This window comes from Rhizopus delemar, genomic scaffold (genome assembly GCF_000149305.1).
Source record: "Rhizopus delemar RA 99-880 supercont3.1 genomic scaffold, whole genome shotgun sequence".
NCBI classification, from domain to species: domain Eukaryota; kingdom Fungi; phylum Mucoromycota; class Mucoromycetes; order Mucorales; family Rhizopodaceae; genus Rhizopus; species Rhizopus delemar.
In genome coordinates this window covers 2,871,599-2,885,865 of record NW_027137827.1, presented here as the reverse complement: position 1 = coordinate 2,885,865, position 14,267 = coordinate 2,871,599, and the positions used below count along the sequence as shown (strand labels likewise).

Genomic DNA, 14,267 nt, shown 5'->3' with positions numbered 1-14,267 from the left:
GTTCAAAACACTCAACTCAGCAACGATTACAAAGTATACAATAAGTGCATGAACCAATTGATTTTAAATGGAGATATTTGATAAAATCAGGGACAGATTCATTCAATCAACTAAAAAAGTAATGAAATATAATTTTCATGTAAAGATATCTTTAGAAAACATACTTTTGATTAAATGTACTGGCATATAAAATGGTTTTCAGGAATGTTATTAGGCTGTTGTATAAATGACACTATCATTTATAAGAGAGATACAACGTCTATGGATATCAAAACTGCCAAATCAAGTTTTCCAAAAGTATATAAAATTGCATAAAGATCGAATTTCGAAAGAGCTGAGCAAGATAAAGCTACATACTATATATTACATGTTTAAAAAATAACGTGAGAAAAAAGAGAGAAGTTGCTAAAAGTTCATGAGTTGATCAACGATACGAAGTGGACATGAAATTCATTTATGCCTTTGAATAGCAAGCAATTGTTTAAAAAGTATTTCAGAAAGTCGAGAAAATTGCTTTTTTTATTATTATTATTAACATATTATTAGTTTTTTTTTTTTTTGTAAGAGGATTTTATTCAAGTACTGCAAGACGTACACCATTGTAAGCGTTAAATAAATTATAATCAGCTTTTTTTTTTTTTTTTTTTTTTTTGTTCGTTTTTGTTATTTTGTTTTGTAATCCGTGCAAAGTTTGATAACGGTAACAAAATCTGAGGAAGAGAACTGAGCAGAAACATATGAATTAGCTGTTTAGTGATCGACTACTGTTTTCTTTGTGAATCTTGAGGATTTGCCTAGTGGCTCTTGCTACTACTTTTTGAGGCCAAAATTGATGTTCTTCAAAAATGAATTTCCAGTGAAGTTGCCATAGTGAGAGCGGCACAAAGTTATCATATCTAAGTATGTCACAGAGAATGAAGGAGCGACTTCAATGTCAGAGGAAGAAGGGAGTTGAATGAGGCTGTAAGTCAACCTGGCAGGGTCAACGAAAAAGCGAGAAGAAATGGTTTGCCAGATTATATTGTCAGTTATTGTTATTATTACATGTTATAGATTTTGATGTCGCCGCACGCTTAAAAAATCGCCTTTTATGGCTTCATGTTGCACAAACATTCCTTTTTAGAAAATTTTCTAGAAAAATAAAATACTTTTTCTTGATTGGCTAAAGATCTTTGAAATACATGAAAAGAAAATGTATGTTGTAGACAATCATACATCTCGTTTGAGCTATTTTATTGAATAGAATCACTTCATAAGCCCTTTACTATTGGTATGAGTTTTTTCGAATTTTTTTTGTAGATTTCAAGTACTTTTTATAATTTTTTTTTGAGTGCCTGTCATTTTCATAAATCTAACACTAGATCTATCTCTTTTCAGTAAGACTATTTGCTTTCATTGTAAAAGCTGAAACTGATAATTGGTTAGTACATGATCTCTAAAGAAGTAAATGAAATTGAAAGAAATACTCATTAATTGCAGCGAGTTGAAGCGCAACAACTGATAGTCTTTACTCATAGTTTTATAAATTCTAAACCAGTTGTCAGCGTTAATATTATAATATTAATTAAAGCTAAGATCCGATTAATTTGTACATAGTTATGCCGCGGCTTATAGTAATGTAATAAAAAAAAAGAATCTCGCTAGCTGCTTGGTATTCCCAGCATTTTTGATTTATCATGAACGTGTTAATAAAACAACTGTTGAAATACGTATTGAAAATAAAAAGAAAAAAAAAAACGAGGGAACATTTACCTTTGAAGCTCCTTTCAGTATGGAAACATGAAAAGAAGGGACAAGCTATGAAATCAGGTAGGTTTGTTAATATCAAAACAATTTTCATGTATCACTTAATTATATTTCTCATGTACAGCACTTTTTTTTTTTTTTCTTATATTCTCTAAACAAAATTAAATCAATAAAAAAGAAAAAGGTAAGTCCAGTACTCCACAGACTTTGTGTTATTTTATCACTCATACAATTATTCCTTTTAGGTTTGAGAAGAAATGATTTCTGATACTCAGCTTGCTTTCATTGCTAACTCGCTCGGAGTTGTTATCATGATTTTAATAGTTATTTACCATTTCATTTCAGTCAATGAAAAAAAGACTTCATCTTGATCTTCATATTGTAATAAACAACACTCATGCTTTATTACCTGGACACTTTATATTCATTTTAAAGTCCCGTGGAAAGATTTGGTTTGTTGCATGACATTTATTCGTAAACTAATTTACAGCCAACATTTCAACAGCTCAATCAACGTAGATTATTTCTTTTTGTCCCTTACAGCAGACATTAGACTTTTCCTATTCTATTCAACTTGGGCTTGTAATTAATAAGCTCTGTAGCTCTTCACTTTGTGCGAATACTATATTATTAGCTTTTTTTTTCGTTTTCTGCTGTGCTAGCTATTTGTAAGACAAAAAGAACGCGTTAAATATGATGTAAATGAAGACTGTAAAGTTATAATGCATGTTCATTAGACACATCGAATCCTGTAGTGCTTGACTATTGAATAGGCACTGGTTGTCTTACTAGGGAATATAAGCTTAGTTTATAAATCAGTATGCTTTATTCATCTATATCATGAAATCAACTAAAAATGAATGACGAAAAAGCATAAAAGGACAGAAGGAGAGACAAGAGGCTACAGAAGTTGGTAAAAACTGCGGCTATTTCCACATGCAAACAAAAATTAAAGCTCCTCTTGTGATCATGTATATTGAAGTGGTACACTACCAATTACACTCACAAGATCTTTATGCGCTTTTTTTACGTAATTTATAAAAGTTGCACATTTTTACAACATGGATGACTGAAAAAAATATTGTTCAAAAGCCGATACTATTCCAAAAAAAAAAATCCTTCTATTCTTATACAAGACTATTGAGCATGTTTATGAATTATTCCAAGAAATACACTTTGTAATGTTACCAAGAAAAAGTAAAGCGGAGGTTTAATTAAGCGCAGTTACAATAATTATGCCATTCATAATAAACTTTCCTTTCTTTTTTTTTTCTTCTTTTTTTTCATTCTTTTAAGATGCAAGTAGCAAGCAATAATGGTGTTCAGACAACGCTATTAACATTAAATGACGCCATCCATGACTCACCAGTCTATCGTTCTTCTTCCTTACATTTTGATGAACAACTTGAGTTGCTTGAAAAATGGTTGGACTCACTTTGTAAGCATATGAAGCAATATGCAGACAAATTGAATAGTAAGGAATACTATAGACATGGATGATGTTTTTTAATTTAGATTAGAGTTTAATATGGAGACAAACACGCTGTGTAAAAAAGTAATTCCAGTGGGCATCGACGATATCATGATTGATTCTAATTTCCCGGGGGCTGTCATTAAAAGCTTTTCTGATGCTTTACAGACAAGTTTGGCATTCAAAACTAAATTGGTAACACATACACATTGCCATCCTATAATTATTAATAATTTTTTTTAATAAGGTCTCGGATATTGAAGATAACTTTATTCAGCCACTCCAATCATTTGTAAAAGTTCAATTGAAAGAATTTAAAGATTTCAAGAAACATTATGAAAAGTGTCTAGAGAGATATGAAAGTCAGTTATACAAGTATACTTCTCAAAGCAAAACAAAGGAAGCATCGGCTATAAGAGAGGAGGCTTTTAGGCTTTATGAGGCAAGAAAAGCCTATGTTCGTATGTCTGGTCAACATGTCATTAGGGCTATCCATTTTCGTTCTCTACTAGAACATTTTCTAGTCGAGAAGTTTACATTGGCTACTTTGTATCATCTAAAAGACTTTAATGGTAGCTCTGATTCTTGGTCAAACATAGAAACAAACTTGAGTTCTTGGAAACAATGGTTGATTGATGTAAGTTTATATTTCTTTTGTACTTTTCTGTGATGATGAACTTTTTTTTATAAACAGGATAAAGATACATGTAATTACCAATTACACCAATTGCAAAACTCGCGCCATTTATTAGAATCTAAATATTTAAGCAGCATACGGCCTGCAAGAGACTTGGAAAAATATGCAAGTTCAAGTCAAAGCAACAGGCATTCACTGGACTTTACTTCAAGCTTACACAGAACCAGTAGTCAAAAATGGGGTTATCTTTTTGTTAAAGGGGCTAGAAACAATTGGATCAGAAGATGGTTCTTTTTGTATGATGGTTGCTTTGGTACATGCCATATTACAGGTAGTCGGTTGAAGGGAACTATCAGTATTGGAGATCGTATATCTATCTTATTGTGTGATATAAAGCCATTAACTGATATTGACAGAAGATTTTGTTTTGAAGTGATGTGTGCTCATCAGTAGGTATATATATGTTCTTTATGGCTTTAAAAGTTAACATTTATCCATTGCAGACCTTCCTTTGTGCTTCAAGCTGAAACTGAAGAGGAGATGCGTGAATGGATCGGCGCTTTTGAAAAATCAAAGCGATTGATGTTACAAAATGAGCAATTGGATTTCAACAAAACATCTGTCGTATCCGACGATCACACTTCTGGAACAAAGTCTACAGCTACAACGATGCTCAATGGAAAACATGCCACGGCGAGCCATCTATCTGAAAAATCAACGAATGTTATTGAGAAGCCCTCGATTGTATTGCTCTCCAGCTCCCCTGAACTCGAAAATGAATCACAATCTACTTCTCTTACACCACTTCTTGTCCGTGAGGCCGCTCATGCATCCCTTAATTCCCAAACTGGCAGCACTACAAACCTTAGCCTTGAGTCAGCTTCAAACCAACAATCTCCAAGCAGTTCAACAACGACAGCAGCAGAAACCAACTCAGCCAATAACTCATCATGGGGTATCCCATGGACTTTAGTACCTAGCATGTTCCAAAGTAACAGCACTGACGATATTATGAGTGAACTACCACCGTCATCCTCTGCTACTTCTTCTAGTGTACCTGATGCGGAAGGAAACCAGATCGTTTGGCCTGTCAAAGTAGATAGTTCTGTTATACCCAAGATTGAGTTGACTGGATATTCCGCTGATCTAGATATATGCAATAAAGAACTGAGGCAATTGTTTGGTGGAGTTGGATCAAAAGAAGTGGTCTTGACAGGTAAATAAAGAAGAAATAGCTTATGTTTCTTTTTGGTTCATCTTTAATTTACGTTAAGTATAGCTTTTATTGGCTTACTGAAAAAGAAACCCTCGAAAAAGATCGACTCATTGCCTGAATTGCCTTTATCACCTACCACAGCCAATCATTCAACAGATCAACTTGAGCAGGAGCTTAGTTCACAGTTACCAATCAATATAAAGGAACCTTCCTCTACTTTTGGATACGCTTACACAGGCAAAGGTTACATTACGCAAGACACTTTTTGGTTCTATAGTTGTATTGTGTTGAACTGCGTGAATACGGTAAGATGACCTTTTTCTTCTTCTTTTCATATTTATCTATAGCGTATGTATGTCAAATGTAGGTTGCTGTGCGTCTATCTGACATTAAATCAGTTCGAGTCATTCGTGATAGCTCTATTCAAAACGACGGCACAAATTCAAATCTTGCACTTGCCATCGATCTTATCCGTACGCAACACGGATCAGATGAACCTTTGATTTTTACATCACTCATGGACAATGTGGAGGTCCTTGCTGAAAAGCTTAAATTTGCTATTGAAAATGCAAAATCATCCAAGGTAAATCAACGACTTCAATCAGAATACACAAGCGATGGTAACCTTTTTCTTAGTCTGCTTCACTTCAAACAACATATGATATCATTCATGCTTTATCTGCATCTAAACATAAAAACAACAATCAAGTCAAGACAATCATCAAATCTGCTGCTGAACCTTCGCCTTCCAGTCTATCCTTACCCGAAATCTCTCCTATTCCAAGCCGATCCACAAGAGCAAAAAGAAGACGACAACGCCACGTAAATTTCTGCCCCTGTGAGCCAAAGTCGGGTGCGATCGCTGCGGCATTGACGGCAGCCACATAAGCAGGTGGTAGTGGCTTTTTGGATGCACGTAAAGAGTTTCAGGAAGAGTATCAAAACATGTTGAAGGATAAAAGATCAAAAGCGGTTGTTGGAGATGCACCCGTTGTGACGACGATCGAAACAGCTCAAAAGGAGCAGCCAGAGAGTAAGCCAGCTGCTGGTGATTTGCCGAGTGATTTCAAGATTCCTTCGGACCCAGTCCAGTGTGGATGTACTAACCACTTGGATAAACTTGAATCAGAGATAGAACTTCCTATATCTGCAAAGAGTTTATATTATTTATTGTTTGATGACGAAAATCCTCATTATTTAGATATTTGGGAAAGAAAAACAGTTGGAAATAAGAGTAAAGGTAAAAAGGATTTGACAAGGAGTCTATTGTTTACATCAAACTAATATCCAATAGAATTATCAATGACAAAGTGGGGACAGGGCATTGAAGGAAAATTAGAACGTACACTCAAGTATATCATACCGGTCAATAATGCCATGGTAAAATTGAAAGAGGCTGAAGCAATTGAAAGACAAGTGATTGAGAAAAAAGAAGATTATGTGTAAGTTTAATATGATGAGAAAAATAAGTGAATGTGAGATTGACTTCAAATTGCTATTCTATCAATAGATGCTATGTAGTCATGACAACTACAAAGACACCTCAGCTTCCTTATGCCGATGCCTTTGTTCCATACCTGAAATACTGCATTACCTGGGTCAGTCCAGATAGATGTAAGTTAGCTTGCCATACGGGCGTCAAGTTTATAAAGAACATCCTTGTGAAGGGCATCGTAAGTAAAGCTGCCATGAGTGGAATGTCTGAAAACTTGAAAGTCTTTGTTCCCATCATTCAAAACGAAGTGAACAAGCAATCTGGAAGCAAGGTTAAAGGCAAAGCTGCTCAAGAAGAGGCCCCATTAAATGTCGATTCCGTCAAGGAACCTGTTTCCGCAGCCGTTGAAAAAGAAGCTGACTGGTACAGTCAATATGTAGACCCTGTTATTCAAACAGTTCGTGACTTAGTGGAAGGGCTGCCTTTGTCTCTAAAAGCATCTTTCGGTGTCCTTGTTATCCTCTGGTTTTTATACAGTTGGCTATTCCGTGCTGGCTCACGTACAGTAACTGTGGATCAAGCCAAGCCTAGCCAAGTTGTTTTCCGTGCAGTCTACTTAAAAGATATAGACGAAGGCCTATTAAACAGGGATATCAAATCAGCTTACCAGTACTCTGACAGGTACTTTCAGACATATAGAAAAGGAAATAAAGGTATACTAACTACATTCGTTTGTATAGCTTCCGCTTGTTCTTGGAGTCAAATTCACGCAACCAATCAGGCTATAGACATCGTTGGCACAGCTCTCGTCATCATCAACTCGCTATTGATCTCTTGTTCAGTAGAGAACGCGTTGCTATGCTCCGACATGATGCCTTAGCACTCTTCCAGCTTGTAAACGAGGTGGATTCGCATTTGTTAGAGAATGAATACATCAATTGGCTAATGGATACTCGCCTTCAATGTCTTTTGCCTGATGTTGATCAAAATGAATTATGCTGCGAAGATGTAAGTCGTCAGCTAATTTCATTTCCTGTTAGTCCTTTAAGAAAACAATAAAAACCTCTAGTTTTCTTTTTCTTTACATTTACAAAAGGTTTTTTTTTGGAAAAGAAACTAAGGTCTCACTCTACAATTCTATTATACGAAACATCATTTAGTGTGAACTTTCTATATTTCCTAGTATTCAATTTCTTTACAGTTATGAAATATGGATTCCTAGAGTTGTGATGTCTATTTTTCGTCATATTTGGTCATGTTAAGATATTACATTGACCTTATATTTGGTAATATATATTAAATATACTGTTCTTGAGATTTCTTTGTAGTAGAAAAATGGAAAGTATAAAAAGACTTTCTGTAATTCATTAAGTCTGAGAAGGGATAAAACCATCTTTTTTATCATTATATACGAACCTTGTTACTATTATAAGACTTGGCGCGGTCTCATTAGTATGTTTTCTACTTTTATTCATGCTAAAAGCTATAAAAACCGACACTAAACAATTGTTCCCTTCCCTCTTATTCGGTAAAAAGTAACTGACTAACTTTCGTCATTTGGACGGAGTTTCGAAGCCTAACATTGAGATTGCCAAACGAGACAAAAACAGCTGAGATCAATATTTATTAACATTTATGGTCATGAGGGAGGCTATGCCTTACACACAGCATTACTGTATTGAACTAGACTGTTTCTTTGTTTATCCGGGCTGTTTTTTTGTTTACTAACAGATGTGAATCCGCCATTGTCTTTGCGACGAACAGACTTATAACTTAACTCAGCAGTATAATTTTATGCGGGGATGGTTCGTACCTTTAATAAATATGTCATTTAAAATAGTGTAACTATTATAGATGAGAGCTGTCAAAACTTTCCATTTCCTGTCAATTGAATAAAGCAGCTTGCTTTTTCTTTTAAATAGAGTAAAAAGTGCTTTAAAGTTTAATATTCAGTTGCTGCGTCTTGATTTTGCTTTGACTGAAAATAACTCAAAAATAAATCACTAATAAAACTATCTGCGGTGAAACGTCAGTAACGTCACCATGCAAAGTAGTCTCTTTTTGGAAAAGAAAAATGAAGTTTTTTTTTATTATTATTATTTCCTTTATTTACTTTCTCAGTAATTCAAAGCAGTCTGAAAGAAAAAAGAAAAAGAGAGACAATTATCTGTGTAAATAAAAGTTTTGGCAATGCTAAATATTGCGCCTTATATTGCAAAGGTAATTTTCTTACCCCTTTTTTTCTATGGTTACTCATTTCTTTGTATGAAAACAGTATGTGAGATCTTTACATGCTCGGTGTGATAAATTACAAATTCCTTACAGCCAATCTCAATTCGGTGTTGTGCTCATGGTCGATGTTGTTGGTAAAAAAAAAAAAGTCATCATGCTTTTGTTATTTGAAAAATTAATCCTTTTTTAATATACAATAGGCTTTAGTACAGTAAGTTGAATACAGTAATGTTTTTTTCTTAAAGAGATTTAGAAGGTTTACATTGTCCATAGCTAACTACATTGGCTGCTGAAAAAGGTGATTCTGGTGCTGAAGCCGTTGCGCTTGAAATAGGAACTTATATGGGAAAGGTACAAAAGAAAAAGAAAAAGAAATTAAATAAAAACAAATCAATAAAATTAACTAGAACAATTTATAAATATTTATAGTGTATAGAAATCATTGAATATTTTGGTGGAGATGTTGTAAAGGTATCTGGAAAGTTGATGCAACTGTATTAAAGGATAGCCAATTAATATTAACTTTTTATTTATTCAGTTTTTAGGTGATGCGGTTTTAGTTAGTTTTCAGGTACAGTCTTTGGAAAATGAGATGGACAGCCATGAAGGAGAAAGTGCCAGAGATAGAGAAAATAGACAAAAAAACATACTCGTCCAAAGGGCATTTGACTGTGGATTACAGCTCTTGGCTAGATTGTCTCGTTATCGAGTTTATTTAACAGCAGAGGAACGCACAAAGCATAGATCATCCGTAGACACAGATCAAAGACAGGACAACAATCATCACTTCTTTTTATTTGACGAATCAACTAGTGAACACTCATCAGTGGATGGTAGCTTACAACTGAGTGCAGCTTTAGATATTGATTATACCTACGACGCAACCACGTTTAATTTGTGGAACTGTATCCCAATCTTGTTTGGAAAGAGTAGAAAAAATAAGGTTTATACAGCGAGGAGAAGAAATAGCGTGAAAAGCTGTGAGATGATAAAAGAAAAGCCAAGTGCTGTTGATCTAGAGCTACATATCGCTCTTTCTTGCGGAAACATCACTAATATTATCCTTGGCGAAATGTATCCAGCAAACAAAGCCGAAAGCGATGCACGTTTAGCAAGAATAGCAAAGAAAAATGTACACTTTTCATTCATTAATGGGGATGAGAATATATCAGATCATACATTAGGCTATAATGGTCGATTAGAGTATGCCATTTGTGGACCTGCTGTTGAATCACTTGAAGATGCCCTGGATGCTGCAAAAGCTGGAGAGATGAGCATTACATCTGAAGCATTTGATCTGTTTCAAGGCCTAGACTTATCTTACGAGAAAAGAGGAGAGTTTTATATTGTGAAAGGCATCGGTACGCAAAAAAACAAGAACAATCGATCATATCAACCCCACTTTAAAGGGTTTCCTTCTATCCATACAAATCACTTGGCAATAGACTCGTCTCGCTTCAACCAAACACTTCATATTGAACCACCAACAAATGATGCTCTTAATCCTTTAACCAGTCCCAATTATTTAAAATACATAAACCAAAGCGCCCTTTACCGACTTCAACACAGCCCAGACAATAACTTCCCGGCTCAATTCAGAGATGTAACGATCATGTTTATCAGTCTCGGCAAACTGAACGTTGCGACGCCTGAAGGTCTTCGATCAGCACAAAGAGCAATGCGAAAAACGATCCGGGTTTTGGTAAAGTACGAAGGCATCCTTCAGCAATTTGCTGTAGATGACAAAGGAGCCACTTTGCTAGCTGTCTTTGGACTTCCGCCCTTATCTCACGAACGAGAGGCAATCTTTGCTGCCAAGGCAGCTGTCGAATTAAGAGATACCTTTCGAAGCTTCCTCAGGGATTTTTCAATCTCACTTTCAACCGGTGTCATCTTCAACTCGGTCTTACCCCAGGGCAATCCTTACAGACGCGATCCAGCCATTGCGGGTGATACAATCATCTTGGCTGTTCGAATGCTCAAATTCCCATTTGCTAAAAAAAATATCGTTTGCGACTTTGCTACAAAGCAGCAAATTGGTCGCATGTGCGAATTTGAAGACCACGGAGAAAATTCGGTGAAAGGCAAAGTCAAACCTCTGCAGATCTTTGGTCTTGTTCGATTTGCATCTGTAAGGAACAAGCGACCATGTGGCGGAGAGAAAAATTCAGATTTTATAGGCTACAAATCAGAAATGGCGGAAGCGACAGAATTCGTCAATGACTGGATGGAGGCGCCTAATGAACATCTCTTAATCATCTCTGGTCCTTCTGGTGTAGGGAAGAGCTTCTTTTGTCATACCCTTAGTAAAGAAATACATTCCCAAGATACAATATGTTGCTGGTCATCATCTACAGAAGGTAAAAAAAAAAAAGATAACATGTATAGTTCGGTATTTTTATGAAAAATAGTTGAAAAAAGTTCAAAGTATTATCTTGTCAAAAATATACTCTTGGCCTTGTTTGAAATTATAGATTCAGATCAAGTGCCTCCCAACCCAAGACGAAGGTTATCTTGTTATCCTGGATCCCCTGGGAGTCATGCACACGATTCTATTCAATTTTGTGCTTTAGGGCTTGATGGCTCTGGCAGCTCTTTATCATCCTCTCCACCTTCACCTACAACCATTACAACCGTCAAAGATTTACATGTACCGAGCGGTAACCAGAACAATGCTCAACTGTCTACCTCCTTCCTGTCTGGTTCGAGGTTTTCCAATCCTGGGGATGACTTGAGCGGAGAAAATATGCCTGAAAGCTCTCATGAATTAGTCGATTTGATCACTCGCTGTCTAAAAAAATGTGGTGAGGAAGAAGAGTTCTTGCCTTTATTTAAAGTTGTTTTCACTGCGCTGGCCGGTTTACATGATAACAGAGCTACTCGACGATTAGATATCAGAGGGCGCGATATTTTATTGACCGGTGTGATCACTCGTATGGTTCGTTATGTGTCTGAGCATACTGGGCTTGTGTTCATTTCAGATGATGTGCAGTGTAAATAGAAAAAAAAAAAAAAAAAAAAAAAAAAAAAAGGATAGTCTGTGTATTAACTTTTTTTCTGTTGCATAGGGGCTGATTCTGCTTCGATCCGATTACTACAACATATTCATGAACATTGTCAAAAAGTTTTACTTGTTTTAGCAACTCGTCCTATCAAAGATTATAATGTCACGTTTACCAAAAAATTTAGGGAAGTCGGTGCCTCTCGAGAAATCAAATTGAATGGTTTAGGGGCCGCAGAAATTGCTGAAATCATCCTACAAACCTTTCAGACTGCGAGTGTGAGTAGCGTAAGTCCTGAAATTGTTTCTGTCATTCAAAAAAGAACAGGAGGAAATCCTCTATACGTGAAGTAAAAAAAAAAAAAAAAAAAAAAAAAAAGACTTGGCAATACATTTTCATGTATTAACTTTGATGAATGTATAGAAATATGGCTATTGTGCTCAAGGATTTCAACCATGTCACTGTTGTTGAACATGTTTTAGTACCAAGTAGTACCCGTTTTGACTTGGAGGACTTGCTGGGAAATTTTGATTATAAACGAATTATCAAAATGCAATTCGATAGAGTAGACAATAGCTTCCAAGAACTTTTAACTGTAAGATTTTTTTAACTAAACCCCAGCCATTTCACACATCTCTTTATTTTTTGTATTAGGTTGCAAGCTGTTTGGACCAGTATTTTACCATGAAAGAGGTTCAGTCTGTCATTAAAGAAAACAACGCAGAGTTTAAGCATGCAAGTGAAGAAGATGCCCGAAATAAAGTAGAAAAGTATGATGCCTACCATTTTATTCAAAAAGTAGACGAGCAAGTGCATGAAACGGATGAAGATGTTTACGCATTTACGCATATTACGATTCCCCAAAGCATTTATGACATGGTCTCTTATGAAACACGAATACTTTTACATCGTTTACTAGCCAGGTATTATGAAAGCCAATTAACAAGAGAAAACTACAGTAAACTATTGCCCAAGGTAACGCGCCACTATCTTCAGACAGATTATCTGGATAAACAGTTGTATTATTTGGAGGCTCTGGCGGATTTAAATATGCGATCGTTTTTATTACCCGAAGCTACAAGTAATCTAGAGCGGATTGTAAAGATACTGAATGACAATCCAGACTTGGCTGTTCAATTTGGGCGCATTCATCGCAGTGATATCTACCGTCGTCTGGGCATGTGTTTCACTATGCGTACAAAGCTAGTTGAAGGAGAACAATGTCTATTTGAAGCACTGGAGTGCCTAGGCCATCCCTGGCCGCAAAGTGAACCCGAGTTTTTCTTCAAGTTTTGGGTCAATAAGATTTCTCAGTTTAGACACCGAAAGCTAAGGGTGTTCAGAAAGTTTGACAAAGACCTAAAGAAGAAAGAAATTGGTAAACGTATTGTGGAAATTATGGTTCAGTTATCCAATATTTATTTTTATACTGGCAAGGGCAGGGCCTTTATGTATACTTGCTTGGTTGGCTTAAACGCCTGTGAGCGCCTTGATGAAGTAGGACCCAGCCACACATTATTCTTGGCTAGAAATTCTTTACTTAGTTGGTTGAACGATGAAAAGGAGCAGAGCATCTTTTATATCACTCAAGCACTCAAATATATGGATGACAAGAACGATGCTGATACCTTGACCATCTGCGCTCATTTGTGTTTTGCTGCCGGAAAGTTTAAGAATGCAACCACACTGCTCTACCGCTCGATGGATGCAGTGCAAACCTTGGGCGTTGTTACCGACTGTCAGGCATTTTATCGATCTGCTGGACTTGTGATTACAATGAGAATATTTGAAGGAACGCTAAATAACTCATCGGATGACTTACTGCTCCTAAAGCAGATGGGTGATACGGCGCGAAACAATGGTGATTTTGAAGCCGAGATATGGTTAGGTGTTTACCATATTGGAAATGCATTGATTGGAGACAAACTAAAGGAATCTGAACCTTTTGTGGCGCTTTTAGAAGCTCATTTAAAGCATGCTGCAGATTACAACAAGATTGCTATTCACGGTACGCTGCTTTGTTATTACGCAAGATGTCATAATTATGAAAATGCTCGAAAGCATACCAAGTGCCTCATGTCTATCTTACCTCTCTTGACCGTCACACGTAAGCTTTTTTATTATAAATTCATATTTTTGTTACTGATGTATTACGAACATGTCTTTTAGCAAACATATTCCCTATATTCGGTCTGATTTTTGCAACCATGGGGCTGTATTTTTTAATTGAAGATGAAAGAGTCGATTTTGTATCAGCCAGTGAATCAAAGAATTACGGACATTTCATTGAAGGGATATCGAGATTGAATCATGCTTTTCAGCAAGTCAAGTTTTGGGAATTCACACAACCTTGCCTGTACCTGGCCAGGGCTTTACCTTATATCAGTACAGGTCGAACTGTAGAGGGATTTACTGTGCTTCAACATGGTGTGATGGAAATGCGATTTATTCAAGAAATTCGATTTTTGAAGGCTTTTTATTGGGCCAACTTGGGTAAATACTCGTTTACACCTGCAGATAGACTAGAG

At 36.0% G+C, this 14,267-nt stretch overlaps 2 protein-coding genes across 2 annotated transcripts; both read left to right on the top strand.

Moving 5' to 3' along the window:
• Nucleotides 1-3,680: 3,680 nt before the first annotated feature.
• RO3G_01135 (uncharacterized protein) lies at nt 3,681-7,712 on the top strand (the record flags this gene model as incomplete). Its single annotated transcript, XM_067655726.1, has 12 exons — nt 3,681-3,854; nt 3,912-4,303; nt 4,358-5,070; nt 5,134-5,375; nt 5,438-5,653; nt 5,707-5,892; nt 6,025-6,310; nt 6,365-6,512; nt 6,581-6,928; nt 7,043-7,186; nt 7,246-7,513; nt 7,707-7,712. The coding sequence occupies 12 exons, from the start codon at nt 3,681-3,683 to the stop codon at nt 7,710-7,712; spliced, it is 3,123 nt and encodes a 1,040-aa protein (XP_067511827.1).
• A 1,150-nt stretch (nt 7,713-8,862) lies between these two features.
• RO3G_01134 (uncharacterized protein) lies at nt 8,863-14,046 on the top strand (the record flags this gene model as incomplete). Its single annotated transcript, XM_067655725.1, has 9 exons — nt 8,863-8,871; nt 9,011-9,088; nt 9,167-9,202; nt 9,276-11,043; nt 11,149-11,730; nt 11,806-12,088; nt 12,163-12,334; nt 12,394-13,846; nt 13,979-14,046. 9 exons carry the CDS (start codon nt 8,863-8,865, stop codon nt 14,044-14,046), a joined length of 4,449 nt encoding a protein of 1,482 aa, XP_067511826.1.
• Between the last annotated feature and the right edge of the window lie 221 nt (nt 14,047-14,267).